The following is a 19,945-nucleotide window of genomic DNA, read 5'->3' on the forward strand; positions in this document are numbered from 1 at the left end:
TGCACTATGAAGCTTTTAGGACAACACAACTACCCAGCGTTAAAATTTCATGATCTCCTTCTAGCAAGGTAGTCTCCCATGAACAAAGTACCTGTATCACACCGAGCCTTAAAAATCTCAGTAAAAGAGGGTCTTCCATCACGCATAGCCATCTTGCATCCAAACAGCACCAGAGTCACATCTGAAACTAAAACGCAGGAATTGTATTACCAAGAATTACAAATGCAATGCTATAGATTTTAAAACTACTTCCAACCAATTTACAGCTAAAATATTAAATTCAGTTTAATCATTTTGATATATGAATTAGTAATACAGAAATCTGAGGAATTTTATTTGCATTATCAAAATGAAAACATTTTACTGTATGACAAGAAATTTGGCAATTCAAATACCAGTACTTCAAGACAAGATTTTACCAGCCACATACAAACAGAGCAGAAAATAATAATAATAAAAAAAAAAAAAAAAAAAAAAAAAGCATGGTTATAATTAAATTCAATGTGGCTAAAGTAATCATACATACTGCATAATAAGCCCATCAGCTGCAAACAGTGTGATAACAGTACAGTCTAGTGCAAGGGTCTCAAAATCAATTATATGGGGCCAAACATAACTTCTGTCGCCTGCTAGCGGGTCACAAACCCACCCTTCCTCATATGCGAGTGAAAAATCAGCACCCTTGAAAGGGAAGCAGCTGCAAACAGTGTGATAACAGTACGGTCTAGTGCAAGGGTCTCAAAATCAATTATATGGGGCCAAACATAACTTCTGTCGCCTGCTAGCGGGTCACAAACCCACCCTTCCTCATATGCGAGTGAAAAATCAGCACCCTTGAAAGGGAAGCAGAAACAAATGTGCAATCAAAGAACATGCACTGTCAGTGGGTATACTTTTGCATTTTGCTAACATTTCAAGTTGCTGCAGACACATTTTTGATACTCATTTAAACTAATATCACAAATTCATGGCAACTAAATGTGCATGCTGCACTGCTTCTCTTGCTTAATTAATGCATCATTAAGAATGACCCAAAGACAGTATGTCACTTTGCATATGCAAATCCCTCAGTTTATTTACTGCTGACAAAATGTGCATGCAGTACATCAGTGTTTCCTTACCTGCATATTTTTTTAGTTAAATCAGCCACAGAATTACTCATTTCCTGCTAGACAACCAATTCCCATAAAAACTAATTCAAAACATAAGAGGAATAATCTGCCCTCTCTTCCTTCTCACTATTCACCTATATGCACTGATTATTACACCTTTAAATCTGTCTCTTCCTCCTTCTCCCAATCCAACCACACCTTAATCCGTCTCTCCCTCCTTCTCCCACTCCAACCACACCCAATGTACAATGCATCTACTAGAGTTTTATCATAACATGCAAAACTTGTATAGTCTAGAGGTCATTATAAAACTGGCTTCAAATACAAATGTTACCATACACAAAACTGTTAATATTATACAGCACTTAAGAATACACAGAATTGTCTATTGAGTCTCACTGTATCAAGCTTCAGTTTTTGGGACTAGTTCAGTGAATAGGTTTGAAATAAAAATTTTATGAGGGAGCAAACTTTCCACCTCCACACGTGCTGCACCCCTTTAGTTAATGCAACCATTTCCAGGATTACAGCACCCAGTTCTGTTATAAATGCGTATTCTTGAGTTGGTTCAATGAAGTTGGCTTAGATTACTTGGATCTCAATGAAACAAATAAGTACTGACAAACATGCAAACAGGTTATGTCCAAATCACCATGGGTGATGCTGCCAATATGGTAATGAAGAAGTGACTGAAAACAGATTCTGATGTATTATATGGCTAGTTCCACTCACAATACTTTCAGGTCACTCTCAACAAAACCAAAACTATAGTCTTCAGTACTGCTAGCAGATTCAGTAAACCTGTGCCTTACTGGGCTATACAATGGCCAGATAAATGAATGACTACATCCACTAAGTGACTATGGGCTTCTGCTAAATGGGAGATACAGTGAGATCCCTCACTTATTTAACAACATGAAGGAAAGCAAGGCAAAACAAAACAAAAAAATAATAATAATAATCAATTGGCTGGTTAATTTATCCCACAATATTTCCTAGATCTCAGCCAGAAAGACAGGGCAACTACTAGCAAAGAAGTGCACATCCTGTAATAGTGGTGGGTTAAGTGTACCTTGAGCCCTGTGTGGTTTTCAAATCATAGGACCCCACCTCTAATGCACACTTTTTTGCAGGGAAGGACACAAATCAGTGCCCGATTGTGTGAATAATAATAATAATAAATTAAGTAAATGACAATGTATTTCTGGTTTGCTGCAAACAAAACAGTTCCCTGAAGTATTCTAACTTATATTTCATAAAGGCACACTGGTCCTGCAAAGCTAGACTATTTAAACTGATCCCATAACAAGAGCGCAAGTTACTTTTATTCATAAACAGCTCCCATCCCACCCACGGGTTATAGCCATTTTGTCATACACATCTCATCTGACTGCGAAAAAAAAAAAATACCTCACAACCAGTTATTGCAATAATCAAGGCAAAGCCAAAAATAAATTGGGGAAAATAGCTCAAAATCAAGAACAACTTTTAATTACTCATAGGTTCATAGGTAGGTACTAGGCTATTGGCCCTAGGGCCTATATAAGCCTAGCCAAAGGTACCCTGGCTTTCGCCACCCAAGAAAATTATTTTCCTGTGCCACTGTCGAGCAGAGCCACAGAAGTGATCCCCGGGGTGAATTTCCCATCTCCCATCCAATCGTCAAGATTTTTCTTGAAGAGCGCTAATGTGGAGCTTTGTTTGATATAGATAGGTAGTTTGTTCCAGAGTATGGGAAGTCTCTGGGACAGGAATCTATCCCTCCAGCATGTTCTGTTTATTGTGATGACAAGGTTTAGGTCCCTAGACCATGTAGCTCGTAGGGATTGGGATTTCTTTAAGTGGAGTAGGTCTAAAAGCTCTGGGTTTGACATAGCTTTGCGTGTTAGGCAGAGATCACCTCTTGAGTAGGCGATATGCAACGGAGTAAAGCTGCAGTTTTTTTGAGACGGTCTGCATAGGGCATCTGTTTGAGGCCGGTAATCCTCTTTGTGAGGTATTTCTGTGGCCTTTCCAGTTGATGTAGATGTCTTGTGAGGTACATACTAAAAGGGGCATTTGTACTCTATAATGGGTCTAGTGAGTGACGAGTAGAGAGGAAAAATTACCTCTTTTTTCCTTGATGAGAAACCTTTTGTGATGAGGTGTGCCACGTAGAAGGATTTCCTGACTACTGTGGCAATGTGATTATCAAAGGAGAGACTACTGTCCACCTGTGTCCCAAGGTCTCTTATCACACTTTCAGTGTTAAGTAGACTACCGCCTATGTGGTAGTTCATGGGTACTGAGTTTTTACCAAAAGGGATGACAATGCACTTTTTGGCATTGAGCTTGAGGCCATGGCTTTGACACCAGGCATCTGTCTCAGCGAGGCCCTTTTGTAGGATGTCCACATCTTTTAGAGTTTTGATTATGGCTCCTAGTTTGCAGTCATCTGCGAACTTCATTAGCCAAAGACCTTCTGTGTTGGCCTGTACTTCAGAGAAGTAGATACCAAAGAGGAGAGGACCCAGGACTGAACCCTGTGGTACTCCACTTGTCACTGGTCTGAAGTTGGATTTGGAGTCTGCTACTTTCACAGTGTGGGTTCCGTCAGTGAGCCAGTTGGCAACCCATCTTGTGACATAGGGATTTATACCTAGTTTAGTGAGTTTATCTATAAATTCCAGAGTGGGAGATGGTGGCAAAAGCCTTTGCGAGATCTAGATAGGCTGTGTGAACCACCTTACCCTCAGCTACGGCTTTGGTGACTGCTTCAAAGAAGTCTATCAGGTTTAGGAGACATGATCTGCCTTTTACAAACCCGAACTGGGTGGGGTCCCGAGTTTGGAGATTACCAATGTCATTGTTTATAAGTTCCATGATGATACGTTCCATAGCCTTGCAGACCAGGCTCGTTAGGCTAATGGGGCAGTAGTTTCCAGGGTCTGTAGTGACTCCCCCTTTGTGGAGTGGGATAACGGTCGTGGTGCGCCATTCAGTGGGCACGTAGGTGGGGTGCCAGTTCATTCTGTAGTTCATGTAGAACACAGCCTGGGATGTCGTCAGGTCCCATGGATGCTGTGTTCTTGGCTTTGGATAATGTGTTTTTTACCTGTGCAGCCATGATTACAGGAACTTTGCATTCTTCTGGTATAGAGATGGGCCCTTTAGGGGATAACAGGGGGGTAAAGTTAGCACTGAACCTATCTGCTAGGATGTTGGCAATATCAGTTGTTCTGTATATTTGGTGCCATTGTGCTGTAACTCAGAGCAGATCCGAGTGTTGCCATTGAGATTCTCGACATAGCTATAGAATGCTTTGTGGTTGTCTTTAGAGTCAGTGGCGATTTTGTTTTCATAGCTAGCTTTGAAGGATTTTATGAGGGATCTCAGCTTCTTACTGAGGCTGACCAGGGAGTTTCTCCAATCATGGGATTTTACTCTTTTTTGCAACAGTTTCTTTCTTCTGTTGTAGAGTTTGTTTATGGCAGGGGATCACCAGATTGGCTTCCTTTTTTTGGAGGATAACATCTTAGTTCCGTTAGGGATTGCACGATCCATGCACTCGTGTATGTGTCTATAAAGTGCATTTGTGTAGGATTCAGCAGTCATACCTCTATTGTCAGTCAGCATGGGTGTCGTGAAGTTTACCACTTCTGTCTTAAGAAGCGTGAAGTTGGCTTTGGAGAAATTTTTTACTGTGGTTCCCCCAATAGGGGGTAGGGGAGGGATGTGGATGTCTAGGGTGATTAGCTTGTGGTCGGATCTGACCAACGAGGAATTGACCTCTGGTGTGGAGCACCGGTTGCCCATGTTGGTAATAATCAGGTCTAGGATATTGCCGCCCCTGGTGGGGGTGTGGATAAGTTGATCCATGACATTGGAATTTATGAATTCCAGAAAACGTTGGAGCACAAGAGTTGGTACAGGAGTAGTTTTCCCAGTTAATGGTAGGGTAGTTGAAAATCGCCCATTATTAGGGTGTTAGGTTGTACCCTAATATTTTCCAGTGTATTAAGAAATGAGGAGTGGGAATCCTGGGGCATGGTGGGAGAACTGTAGCAAGCTACAATTTGGATTGTGGTCTTGCCCAGAGTTGATTGCACTTAGATAATCTTGGATGCATTATGCTGAGCAACTAGCCTGGAGGTGTGGATATCCTTAATGAATATGGACACGCCGCCCCCCCCCTTTAGTGTTTCGGTCCAGGTTAGGTGGCGGAAAGGTGTGGTATGAATTATAGCCTGGTAATGCAGGGGTACTCTCTGGAGCCTTGAACCAGGTCTCCGTCACTGCACAGATGTACACTAAAAAGTTGCTAGAATTTCTTTTTCTGCATTGGCATGCATTTCCTCCCATCTGCATGCCTCTGACTGACCGTCAGATACCCAGCTATACCATTTATCCTTAAGAGTCCCCAGTACTATCCTCTGGGGCTGGAACTACAGAAATGGTAGACTGGGGACAGGAGTGGAGTTGAGCAGCCTGCAGCAGCATATATGCTGGCCCTGAACTCCAGAGAAGATTTTTTTGTATGTCCTAACTGGGCAGAGCTAGTGATGTTCACACCACACACAATGTCAGCAAGCTTCACCCTTCAGATGCCTTACTTATACTAGCAATCTGTCCTGTGATGACAGCATATACTGATGGCGCAGTGGTGCAACGGTAGCGTTGTTGCCTCACAGCAAGAGATTCAATGGTTTGATTCTCATCTGGAGTGCCTTCTACGCAGAGTCTGCATGTCCTCCCTGCGTTTGTGTGGGTTTTCTCCAGGTACTCCGGTTTCCTCCCACTTTACAAAGACATATGTCTGCAGCGTTTCTCCCCAGGCCTCTGCTGAAAAATTGGCTTTGTTCCAAGTCAGACTTTCCCGGTAAACAAATATTAAATAAATAAAAAAAATACCCTTTACTGGGAATGTTCATAGGTATATAATAGACAAATCACCACTGAGGCCTTTCTAACCCTAGCCATGCAATCCACCCCAATATGCCCAGTTTGGTGTGCTTGTCAACTATACCCAAGTGAGGTATTGTATCAAACACCTTAGCCAGGTCAAGGTAGACAGTATGCATCACTTTCCCCTCATTCCAGCCACCAGGTGTAGTAGGCATGAGCTCCCCTTGACAAAGCCAAACTGGGTTGGGTCCAGTGTCTAAAGGTTGCCTATGTCTTTGTTGATCATTTCTTTGATGATATGTTCCATGGGTTTGCACATTTGACTAGTCAGACTAATAGGTCCGTAAGTTGGTTGATGATCTACCCTTGTGAAGTGGGATAAACATTGCAGCCATCCACTCCCATGGCACAAAGCTTATTTTGAGGTTATAATTGAAAAGTGACTCAAGTGGTCCTGATAGGTCGTGTTTTCAGATATTTAGGAAGCATCCTTGGATATTATGAAGAGCCCACTAAGGCTGTGTTTTTGGCCTTAGCAAGCACAGCCATGACCTGCTCCCTGGTAATAATTGGAAAGGGGGTTATACTAGTAGATATTTTACAGGGGGAGGATTTGAGCTGAATTTGTCAGCCAGCAAATTCACCATGTCACTCTGCTCAGTGAAGGTGGAACCACTGACCATCAGTTCAGTACATCGGTGTGTGCTTTGAGGTTAAAGACATAGTTGTAGAAGGTCTTGTGGTTGTCGTTATTCTGTAAGGCTATCTTGACCTCGTCAGACTTAATTAGTTCTCAGTTTCCTGATTAAGAAAGCTCATATCATTATGGGAGTTAATCTTCCTAATTTAGCCATGATTTTTTTTTCCTTTTGTTATATATACCCTATAAAAGGTTAGGATTCTACCAGTGTTTTTTTTTTTTAGAATTTGTTTTGGGCTTACTTCTAGTAAGTACGGCAGCCTCTATACAGCCTGTGACACCCATGCCCTGGCCCAGCAATCAAGGACCCTCAATCCTCACCACTAAACACCAGAGAGGGCGTCTCATATAAGGGAGGAAAGGATAACAAATACACACAGTAAAGTACAATTTCCCTTAAGTACACACAGAGATCATAGTCAGTCTGGGGCTGGTTGCTCCACAGGTCCCCAGTAAGACTCCCCACTGGCACATCTATAGGGTCCAGATCTCAGTCTAGCTGGCAAGCTAACCTCCAGTAGCCTCTCTGTCCAACCAGTGCTTCGTGTCCCTACCCAATTAGCTGACACAAATACACACTTTGAAATTAGTATTTATACAACTTCACAGACACTCCTGGGAAAGGCTGACACAGAATCTCCAGCTGTGCCCCTTTACCTAAACTATACAGTAGTAATTACTGCCACCACCAGCTAATACTTATCAGCTACCCAAAGGCCCTTAAAAAGGGTGTCCAATTATTACTATGCAATATTATTATCCAATTGGTAAGTGTGACTAATCAGTCAAGGCTTATTCGAGTGGCCTTGTACAATAAACTATATAAATATGCAATGTACTCTAGAGCTTGCTTATCTCTACACACACCAGCCACAAGTAAAAAGTTTTAAAATATCTAATAATAAATAATTAAAACACAAGACAATACTACTACTACACCACAGTGCTATTCAAGAGTTCAGAGATCACTCAGAAACTTAAAATAAATCAGTAGTACAGTTAAATTTCTAGCTATTTCTACAAAAAAAACATATCTCTAAGATAACTCACATAAAAGACACAGGCAGTGCTGATGAGGATAGTCAGACAAAAATGCTTAATAATCTCTGGTTCTCACTGTTTAAATTGCTGTTGCAGTTCTGATAAAACATTACATCATCTTTTTACACTTCCTGGAGTTCCCAGGCCCACCAAAACTGCATTTACATTCTTTTACACTTAGAGCAATAAAGGACATTCCACATGAAAATTCTGGTCATTAACTTTAGCCTTAAAACAACAGGCAGGATGCTTACTCCAGACTCATCGACTCCAAATTCTAACTTCAAAGGACATACAAAACATAATTCTAACTTCAAAAAACATTTGAAATACTTGGCTTAGTTTTCCTTACAGCAGATGGCAATGTTTTCTACAATCTTGAAGTTCACATTTTACAGTGTGTTTTCTTTCATTTAAGAAATAAGCCTGTATTCTATATTTACAAATGCCAGAATTATGTATCAAATTCTATTTGACTAGCACCCTTCATAAAGCCATTTACACGGTTGCACAAAGTTTCTGAACAGTTCTGCGTAGGTTGCTAGAACCCAGAGTTGGGAAGAGTCAAAGTATCGCTAAATAAGATGCAGTTTGCCTCGGAATAGTTCTTAGCATATACAGGGTTTACTGGGGGTTAGACAGTTTATTTTTTTTTTGCAAGTAGGCAGCTATGTGGTCCGACCTCACCAGACCTTTCCCATATTGGTGGGAACTAGGTCAGTATGTTTGAACCTCTGGTGGGTGCGTGCACTATCCGGTCAAAAGTACGCGCCTGCGAGTATGAGACAGTGTACACTTCCCAGCCTATAGAGGGGTAATTACAAAAAAGTCTCCAAGAATAGGATATTTGGTTTAATGGTGCTGTCTCTAGTAGGTCTCGGTATGAGTTATGGGATTTTAAGGACCTACAGCTTGCTAGGACATGGTATGCTACGGTCTATGGTGATTTGTACATGGATAAATTCCACAGCACTACACTGTTTAATCAAAGTAGAGTTATGCTTATTATAATCAAAAGTAGAGTTATGCTCATTACCAATGCAGATTGAGACTCCTCCACCTTTGCTCCTTGTCTGTGCAGCTGATGATCTGAATGGGTGAAAGGCATCAAAACTTTGCAATGCCAGAGTACTTTCTGCAGATTTAAACCTGGTGTCAGTAACAGCAGAGACGTCTATATTCTCTATTTTGAGACGAGCTTGTAAGGTGTGGATTTTCTTGTACATGCTCCTAGCATTGAGCAGAAACACCTTGGTTTTTTTTTTTTTTGCTATGTTGGTAGGTTTGACAATTTGTCATTGCCTATAAAAGGCTCTGGGGGGGGTAGATAAAGTTTTAGCCAATATTCAGAAGTCTATGGGAAACAGGTACAGACCATACTTTGCAAAGCAAGTCAGAAAAACAAAAAGTGGGCAATTTACTAAAGATCTGCATGTCAAAACCAAAGTACAGTCCAAAAGAAAAAAAATCCACTGCAGATCACCACTTTCAGTTAGTTTAATGCGAATTAAAACAATGATTTAACATAAAAACAGAACAGCATACACTGCCAACAATAAAAATAAAAATATATAGCCAACTCCAATGATAAGCGCTTTCGGGCTCCTGCCCTTCATCAGATAAATAAAGGCATTTTCCAACTCATTTTAAAGCATGTTACAGCAAACCACAAATTAGCATTGTACCCGCCTATTTTTCAAGGCAGGTTTCACGGGAATAATCTCATTGAGCTAAGATATAAACTTATGATGGTATGCATCCGAGATCTACCTTTAGGAATATAGTGAAGGGTCAGATCAGCAGAGTATCCAGGATTTGTACTGAGGAGACTGATTTTGAAGAAGAGATAGTAAGCTGGAGGGACATTTTCAGAATAGGGGCTATAATGAAGTAGTACGAAATGAGATTAGTCATGAGGGGGAATATAGAAAGGGAAGGATGTGTCCCTTATTGAAAAGGGACCACTCAAATATGAATAATGAATTAGTCTCGGGTGACAACACAGAAAGTAAAGAGACATTCACCAGAATGATTTTTACTTATAGTAACAACATCCATGGGGTGTGTAAGATAGTAAGAAGGAATTTGCACATTTTAAAGATGGATGACAATCTAGCAGGGATAATAGGGGAACAGCCCCATTTTGGTTTTAAGAGGAACAAGAACCTTAAGGATATTTTGGGACAAGAAAGAGGAAATAAAAAAGGGGCTATAAGCAAGGAAGGCAGAAGACCTTGTGGCTCCTGCAAAGCCTGTGGTTTTATTAATAAAGAAACAGATTTTAAGCATCCGGTCACAGGGAGGTGGTTTCATTTTAAGGGAAAGGCGAATTGTAAGATCGCTGACATGATTTACTTAGCAGATTGCCAACTATGTCAAGCTTTTTATGTTGGGAAAACCAATTGCATGTTCAAGGTTAGGATTTTACAACACTTATCCATTAAAACTCAAAATCAATACAATGGCTTGTACAGACACATAGGCAAGAATGAGGGGCACTATTAAGTTTAGGGTGATTTGCAATGTATAAGAGTTTTAGAGGAGGGACAAATAATTTCACAGAAAGAGAAGAAACCAAATGGATAATTGAGCGCTTAGCACATAGATATCCAGGGCTCAATGAGATTATTCTCATGAAACCCCCCTTGAAAAATAGGCGGGTACAATACTGAATTGTGGTTGGCTGTAATATGCTTTAAAATGAGTTGAAAAATGCCTTTATCTGGTGAAGGGCAGGAGCCCAAAAGCACTTATCACTGGAGTTGGTTACATAATTTTATTGTTGGCAGTGTACACTGTTCTGTTTTTATGTTAAATCATTATTTTAATTTGCATTAAACTAACTGAAAGTGGTGATCTGCAGTGGATTTCTTTCTTTTCGACTGTACTTTGGTTTTGACACGCAGATCTTTACTGAATTCTCCACATTTTGTTTTTCTGGACATGGTTATTGGGTGTTTGGAGAATCCACACACCATGGATGTTACTTCTTTGGAAGGTAATGAAGAGGAAGTGCCGAGGGTTTCAGCCTCCACCTGGGCTGAAAGAGCCAAAATGAACTTGTTAACATCTAGTAATCCGTTGCTGAATCTTTATTTACATGTAGCCACTGAGCGACGAGTGGCAGGAACTGCGAGTATCAACTTGGTCCATAAATTTGATGAGATCACGAGAGATTTCAGTTTCAAAGTTAATAAACTGAAATGATTGCAGTGGCAGAAAAAACACTTTGAAGCGTGCTTAAAAAGTTGGCATAGTTCCGAGGGGTATGAGGGTGTTTTGTATGCCCTCACAAGGAGAGCATTATCCTGAGTTGTTAGCCAAGTGGCAATTGATCAACATCAACACTGGTTTTTCGTATATGAAGTTATTGCTTGAATTTTTTGCACCGGAGGATGAACAGCTGAGCAGAGAGGTAGAAACCTTACAGAACAAGTTGGAGACGGAATTTAAGGGGAAGAAGTTCATCAAGAGATTAGATAACATGTATTGTGCATTTTCCACAATTGACCAGAAGTTGCAAGTGCAAAAGGCCAGAAAGTTACAAAGGGACTATAAAGATTTTGTCAGAGGCACATGTGTCTGGCCGAAAGACCATCGAGGGGACGCATAGGACAACACGACCTTAAATCAACATACCTCCCCCAGAGGTTTAGCAAGGGGGCATTTACCTCTGGGACAGAGTCATGGTGATTTAGATTCTGATGTAAGATTGAATGTGAATGATTTAACGACGGTTAAGCCGTTGAAGAGAAGAGAATGTGAATTTGAATGTATTCCAGCAGTGGTATCAACACTAGAGACCAACGAAGCTCCCAAGGGCAATGCTCTTTTTTCTCCTTCTTGAGAGAAGGAAGAAAGGGCTTTGAACAATATCAATGAGACAGTGTTCTCGCTCAATGGGCAAACAGCTGCTGACAGAAGCAACAGTGTGTTGGACTTGGGGGAGAGACCAAAATTACAGACGGTAGACAAGAACAGTGAGCGTTTTTTAGCTCACTTACCAGCCCCAGTCAAGAAAAAAGGGGAATGGAGACACTAACAGTGAAGGAAGGGAAGCCACGAAGAGGAGAACCTCTAAATGACTGATAACATTATTTATAATTTGTCTAATCATATACTTACCAATGATGACTTGTATGTTCTAAACAAAGGTATGACTTTTGTTCCTAGCAGGGACAGTTGTTTTGATGAAATAATCATGGGTATGATGTTTTTTGGTAGAAATATGATGCTAAAGTCAATGTATACAGGTAACAGCCAACCACAGCAAAGGGTATTGAGGCAGCTTAGCACGTTTGTGCCATCTTTTAGTCCCTCGATGCAGTTGTTCCTTAAGTGTTGTGAAAAGGAAATCATGATTTAGTTAGAGAAGAACAAAAATAAAAAAATTCATAATCTAACAGTGTCACAGAGACAGGCAATGAATGAGTTACAAAAGGATAGCGACATAATCATTAAACAGGCAGATAAGGGAGGAGCAGTAATAATCATGAATAAGGAAGAATATTACGATAAACTGGGAAGCTTGTTATCTGATTTGGATACCTACACCCTTACTTCCCCTTTATCAGTCTACAAGTTAGTAAAAGAGGTACAGGATTGTCTGAAACAGTTAAAGGGGTCAGGATTGATGGAGGAAGACTTTAGATTCTTATGGATTGAGAACCCAGTCATTCCTGTGTTCAAAGCTTTCCCTAAAATACATAAAGATCCAAGTAATCCACCACTCAGACCCATTGTGTCTGGGAGGGGGTGGGTTACAGAAAATATTTCCATTTGGTTAGAATACTATTTGAGATCTTGGATAGATGGTGTTGAAGAAATTCTGAGGGACATTAGTCATTTCTTAACTTCTTTGGGAAAGTTTGAACAAAGTGGAGGAAGGAAGGAATTTGTAATGGTGACCTTGGACGTTAAGAATTTGTTTACGATCATCAGGAATGACTATGGAGTGAAAGCAGCGTGTGGTTTGTTAAGGACACTGGGGGAAGCAGACGAGAAGAAAGTGAATTTAACAGCCCATTTACTGGAGTTGGTATTTAGGAATAATGTCTTCCTCTGTTCAAATAATATATACAGGCAAGCACAGGGGGTGGTCATGGGCACCCCTTGTGCAAACACATATGCCAACTTAGTGCTATCCTTTTGGGAGAGACAATTTGTGTTAGGTGAACATATATTTGGAAAAGTAGTTTCCCTGTACAGACGTTTTGTAGACGTCTTTATTTTATGGGAAGGAGAAGAGAGAGAATTATTACAATTTATTACATATTTGGAAGGGACCACTACATTCCACAGGTTTTCAGTTACACATTCCAGAACTGAGACAGATTTTCTGGATGTGAGGGTAAAGCAAGACAACGAATTCTTCAAGACTACACTATATAGAAAGGACTGTTTGAGAAACAGTTTACTACCTTATGATAGTATGCATCCGAGATCTACCTTTAGGAATATAGTGAAGGGTCAGATGAGCAGAGTATCCAGGATTTGTACCGAGGAGACTGATTTTGAAGAACAGATCGTAAGCTGGAGGAACATTTTCAGAATAGGGGCTATAATAAAGAAGTAGTACAAAATGAGATTAGTCATAAGGGGGAATATAGAAAGGGAAGGATTTTGTCCCTTATTGAAAAGGGACCACTCAAATATGAATAATGAATTAGTCTCGGGTTATAACAACACAGAAATTAAAAGAGACATTCACCAGAATGATTTTTACGTATAGTAAAAACATCCATGGGTTTTGTGACATAGTAAGAAGGAATTGTCATATTTTAAAGATGGATGACACTCTAGCAGGGATAATAGGGGAACAGCCCCATTTTGATTTTAAGAGGAACAACAACCTTAAGGATATTTTGGGACAAGAAAGAGGAAATAAAAAAGGGGCTATAAGCAAGGAAGGCACAAGACCTTGTGGCTACTACAAAGCCCGTGGTTTTATTAATAACAGAAACAGATTGTAAGCATCCGGTCACAGGGAGGTTGTTTCATTTTAAGGGAAAGGCGACTTGTAAGATCGCTGACATTATTTACTTAGCAGATTGCCAACTACGTCAAGCTTTTTACGTTGGGAAAACCAACCGCATGTTTACAACACTTATCCATTAAAACTCAAAATCAATACAATGCCTTGTACAGACACATAGACAAGAATGAGGGGCACTATTAAGTTTAGGGTGATTTGCAATGTATAAGAGTTTTAAAGGAGGAGACAAAGAATTTCACAGAAAGAGAAGAAACCAAATGGATAATTGAGCTCTTAGCACATAAGATATCCAGGGCTCAATGAGATTATTCCCATGAAACCCGCCTTGAAAAATAGGCGGGTACAATACTGAATTGTGGTTGGCTGTAACATGCTTTAAAATGAGTTGGAAAATGCCTTTCTCTGATGAAGGGCAGGAGCCCAAAAGCGCTCATCATTGGAGTTGGCTATATAATTTTATTGTTGGCAGCGTACGCTGTTCTGTTTTTATGTTAAATCATTGTTTTAATTTGCATTAAACTAAGTGAAAGTGGTAATCTACAGTGGATTTCTTTCTTTTGGACTATCCTTTGCAAAGCAATGTTAACCATTTCATCCCATGCTGACAAATACTGAACCCACCTGGAAAGGTGACAAAAACTAAGCCGATTAGTGAAGTCAATCATCTTTTCTTCATACTCACCCTCCTCCTCGGTGAAGGTAGAATACTGCTCAATGCAAAGCATACACCTGCCAGAGACATATATCCAGAGAGATCAACAATGTCTCTCTTCATATAGTCCAGGAAGTACATCTCAGGTTATTCACTCCCACATAGACTATGACAGAATCACACTGATACCTGTAGTGTAGTGACTTGACTGAGTGTATAGCTTGGTGGATCCTTGCTCCAGATAAGCAACTAACCATTATCCTTTCCTTGTTCAGTGTGGGGAGTGGGGCATCTGTGTGTTGTACAATGGAGTCCTGGGTAAATGTGTTGATTTGCCTTAAGGGCTTTGCTCTTGGGGCTCCATTGGGTGTAGGTGTATATTTGGTGTGTGTTTTAGAGATTGCCAATGACAAGTACTGACATGTGTAGACTTAAGAGGTACTGGAGGTTTGGGAAGATTGTTATTTTAGCACCTCAGCAGGTTGGTCTATCTGTATGGTTATCACTGTGTGGCAGTTGTAGTGTGTGCATATGTGTGTTTTCTTAACCTTGTCTGAATGCAAGATTTTTGCCTCTAGTGAAATTGTATATATGCATCTCTCACATACCGTGCTTGTTTTTTTTTTTAAGGATTAAATGGGTGTCTGTGAACATGTCACAATTGCTGGGTACATTGTCTCAAATGCCCATATCTACCAAGCTGGCTATGGAGACATTTGGAAAATGCATATCCATGTTGTCTGGACCTGTATTTAGGTGGCTACTGTAGGCTGTGGACTGGGTTACACAGAGGTCCCCTTGGGTGGTCTCTGGGGTTTGGCACTTCCCTTGGTTAGATTGTGCCAAGATTTGATAGTAGCCCTGTTTAATGTGCAAACTACTGTAGCTGTTCTAAGCTTGCCTTCATGCAATGTATACAGAAAGGCACTGGAATGTAACTTTAAACAGGTATATAGAGCTATAAAAAGTACAGAAGCACAAATCCTAAAGTAGAATTCACAACACCACCACTAATGCAACTCTACCACAGACTAAGGCACCAGACTATGCAGAAATTTACCAGTAACACTTTTAATAACTCACTAAATGAGTTTCAAATCTGGCAATAGATCACAGTCCTGCCACAACTATGAAAAGAAGCTGCAAATTCAAAACACAATAAAAGATCCCTTTTACATGTAATTCTATTTATGGAAATAGATGTGCAGTATAATGTACAAATAATGCTAAAATCTTGCAGTAATACACAATCTTCACACAACTATAAATGAAGGGACAAAACTGAGATCACAGAACAAACTAAAAAATGCAAACATAACTTTTTGGTTAAATCATGGTCAAAATGCAAAGACGCACAAAACAAAGTACCACTACACAGGTCACTAAGTGCAACTTAAAATATGTAAGCAGAATTTAAATAAAAACGCTTATTCACACGTCTCCGGGTACTGAACCCTGTGTCTATCAGGGACAGAAACCCCCTCCCTCCTGGACTGAGTGAGCAGCAAAGCTGCTGCAAATCCCATCTCCAGCTCCTCCAGGGACAAAGCCGCTAGTCATCTGGGTCGTAGTAACGGCTCCATTCCTCCATGCCAGGGAACTACAGATGGCATGCATTTTCTCAAACATGTGAAATTGGTAATTCATATTTGTCCTCAGTGATTTGCAAGAAAGTCACACTTTATAAAGAACAAAAAAGACCAAAATATGAGGCAACATCAAGGATATCTAGCAAAATTAGAGACAGTTTCAATTTGTTTTCACACAAATATGAGTAAGTATTCCATTTATTTCATACAAATGTATACTAGTCCTGCAAAGCCAAATTATAAGCAAAGCAAACAAGAGGTAAGTTTTTTTCACACACACACACACACACACACACACACACACACACACACACACACACACACACACACACACACACTGCAATCTTCAATCAATGATTTGTCAGAAAACCACAAATATGAGGCATGGATGAAAAATATGATGCAAAGTCAGAGACGCTGTAAATTCAGGAACAGTTTCAGTTTTGTCTCATAAAACAGTAGCCATGCAGAGCATAAATGTTCTACCACACTGGTCAAATAAAGCCAAACTATAAATTCAGTAAACAAGAAAGTTGCTTTCATCCACATCCACCCCCCCCCCACTTAGTGACTACAGTACAAATAATCTGGCAGAACACCACAAATAAGCACAGATCAAAAACGCTAGGCAAAGAAAACAGCATTCTCTAAAATCAAAGATGGTTTCAGCCTTGTTTCACATAAGATTGTAGCCAGAGAGTAAATTTTCCAACTTATTTCACAGAAATGCATACTAACCCTTAATGCCAGACTTTATATTATACAAATGAAAATGATAACTTGCCTTTGTCCGTAATACAACTACCCTGCCTTTATCTGGCTCCCTGTCAGCATAACCAAAACTTAACTTGATACTGCAACAGTGAAACTGGCATATCACAACTATAATTGTCCATACTAGACCATTTAATTGTGAGATCTCTCATTGCCATCTCAACAAATCATGAGAAGGCAATGAACACAAAGTTTAAGATAGGGTCACTGCAGACGTTTAACCATTTCTTTACTTATAATAAATAAAGCTCTTGAATTAAAGATAAGCACAGGGCTGTGCGTGTGTAAATGACGAGCAAAGTGACAATTCACAAGATAAATACTCAAAGCAGGTGCTTTTCATTTATTGCCCTTTTTATTAAGCAAAAACAGTAGTACTTGGCAATCACTTGTTATGCACATAAGTTAAGTAATACAAGCTAAAACTCTCTCAAATTAAGTTATTTTTTGACTGGCCTTGGTGCCTCTTGGAGCTGTGGGAACCAGGCAACCACCAAATCACCCCTATTATAATGTGCCCGTGTCCTTCAGGATTGTACACTTATGTAGCCTGATCATCTAGGCCTTCATTAAAAAAAATGCTCTAATTTCCAGCCACTTGTTAAACATGTCTACTTATTTTTTCTCAATTCACATAAAAAACAAAACATTGTTGTCTCATATTTAGTAGAGGACAGCAGGTGACCATGTTAAAGCGACTTGGTTAAAAATACTACTTTCCCCATGATTGTGCCACCAAGGCTAAACAATAAACTTTAACCTCAGTGACATCAATGTAGGGGAAAAATGTGTGGCACTACAATATATTTTGATAGTCACATCACCTCGCACATGCAAATATGTGTCCAATAAAGTTTAAGGGCACATCTTGTGTTCCCTCTCATTTGATGTCACATAAGAATACAGTAAGTTTATGTGGTCCATGGTTTAATAAAAAAGTTCACAAATTGTTTTTTAAATTAAAAAAAAAATTTCAAGGAATGAAAGTAATATAAATACACTGTGGCAATTCATTAAATGCAGAGATGACGTACTTACAAATATGAAAAAATTTATTAAAACTCCTAGTATTTGAATTTCTGTAGATACTACTGTTACCCGACTGTCAGCCTCTCTGCCAGCATACATTTCAGTCTAGTGCTGAAGGAGTACTTAACTGCAAGCGTCAAAGCAAAATGTGCAATTTTTGTGTCAACCAGTTACAAAATTATGCCAAGCATTTTACTTACACTTAATCAAATGCCAATAAATAAATACACTACGCTTAATCAAATCTCAGTCAATACATCAATAAATGCACTTGTTTCTTAATATTAAAAATCAGAAACTATTCAGACCATAACCATAGCTCTCAACGAATCGGGAACAAATCCAGAAATAATAAGGGACACTTTCAAAATATTACCATTAATATGAGACAATAACAGAATGTTAATATGCATTTTATGAAGTAAAGAAGTCTATAACTCTAATTACGGTCATTTTTAAGAGTAATTCACAACTTTTTCTCCAAAAGTTACTAATTTTAGGAGGGTTAAGAGAGGAACAAAGCTAAAACAGGAGTTGTGAAATACCTTAGCTACACTGTGGCAACATTCTTACATGAAGCCATTACTCCCTCATTATTTTTGGCTTAAACCTGGACTCTTACAGAAGACAGCCGAAAACTATAGCAACAGCACTTTCTCAGTATTAACTTAGTAACATCAGAACAAATTACTTACACTGCACAAAAAATATGAACTTCAGAACACAAGTAGTCGCTACAGCAATAAAACAGGTAGCGAAAAAGATCTCCTCCTGCCAAGCTACTTCTCCACTGTCAAAAAAAAAAAAAAAAAAAAAAAAAAAAAAAAAATTTTGGGATACTATCTACATCATGTATGATGAGAGTGCCTATTATTGTTTTGTAATGTTTTAACTGTAAAGAATTGTCGAGATGTGTAGTAATATATTGCAACATCTTGTAGCAATTTGTTCTTTCAACTTTTTTTGTGTATAGTATTTCTAATGTCATTTTTATTGTATTGGATTATACTGTATGTGGACCTTTTCTCCCCGGGCCTCTGCTGAAAATAGGTTCTCTAGACCCAGGCAGACCACCCCAGTAAACAAACGTCAAATAAATAAAATAAAAATAAATATCATTCTTAGTCTTAAAACTTGTATGTTCCACTTCGAAAGAAAGCAACACACAGTCAAGAGTCATTCAAGGAAGGCAATACAGAATCACCTCAAATCGCTAAAATATTTTTTTCTGAGTATTACACATAGAAGCTTCTTAATAAAAGCTGGTAGTAAGGGTTTAGATGGTTTCCACATTTACCCATTTGATCCACGTTCTGAAAGGAAGTACTACAATGGGAAGGTCGAGAACTTTACGTCTCAGAATGACAACCGAATAATCACAGCAGTTTAGGAAAAGGAAGAAAATCCTTAACTCTCACTCTGTACAACTTTTGGTATTCTTTCGTACACTGATACATAATTTGGTTGCTAATCTCTGTTTACATATATGCTACAATACCATGCCACAGTAGTGTACTCCAACATACCTCTTCTAACTTCAACATTTCCAGTCTGTCATATCCCCTCTCCATTGTGAAAGCGGAAGAAAATTGTAAACATCATAACTGCAAACCAAATTTTGTCTCACGCGCCAAATCACTGGCTGTTCCTTACGTCGGAGTGTAGAGGTCGATGGGCGGGGCTACAGAAAATGTGAGTAGAAACTTCATCAGTGAAGAGAAGGGGCGTGTCTTACTTATCATAATGTACTGTTCGTATTCGTACCTGTCTATCTTGAAGTTTGCAGAGATATGGGCTTACCTTATCTACGATATGCTAATCTTAAGTGTCTTGTTTACAGTACTGTCGATTGACAGCTATGTTAATAGACATAATAGACTCTCAACTGTCCCTGATTTTCAGGGACGTCCCTGATTTTGACACAAATTTTAGCTGTGTCCCTCTTGATCCCTTTAAGCACTGGTGCCTTTTGGACAAAAGTGAATTATGCTTAATAAATAATGACAATAAGTAAGAACTGAATAATTATTTTACTTAAAGGAATGTATATTCACATTCTGTAATTCTGTTAATGCTTTAAGTTAATAGAACTAATATTTTAAAGGTGTCCCTGATTTTTTCTGGATTTGTCCCTGACTGGTTGAGAGCTATACACTCCCCCCCCAACCC

At 39.4% G+C, this 19,945-nt stretch overlaps 1 protein-coding gene across 1 annotated transcript in view; it reads right to left on the reverse strand.

The window, feature by feature from the left end:
• Positions 1 to 19,434, reverse strand: part of LOC122803240 (breast cancer type 2 susceptibility protein-like) — a 382,249-nt gene extending 362,815 nt beyond the window's left edge. The window contains exons 1-2 of the mRNA XM_044072838.1: positions 19,303 to 19,434; positions 92 to 187 (exon numbers count right to left, since the gene is read on the reverse strand). Of these exons, the coding sequence (XP_043928773.1) occupies positions 92 to 152 (61 nt within the window). The 5' untranslated portion in view covers positions 153 to 187; positions 19,303 to 19,434. The remainder of the gene's footprint in view (positions 1 to 91; positions 188 to 19,302) is intronic.
• Between the last annotated feature and the right edge of the window lie 511 nt (positions 19,435 to 19,945).

The sequence above is a fragment of the Protopterus annectens genome, chromosome 5.part1 (assembly GCF_019279795.1).
Source record: "Protopterus annectens isolate FY-2018-M chromosome 5.part1, PAN1.0, whole genome shotgun sequence".
NCBI lineage: Eukaryota > Metazoa > Chordata > Ceratodontiformes > Protopteridae > Protopterus > Protopterus annectens.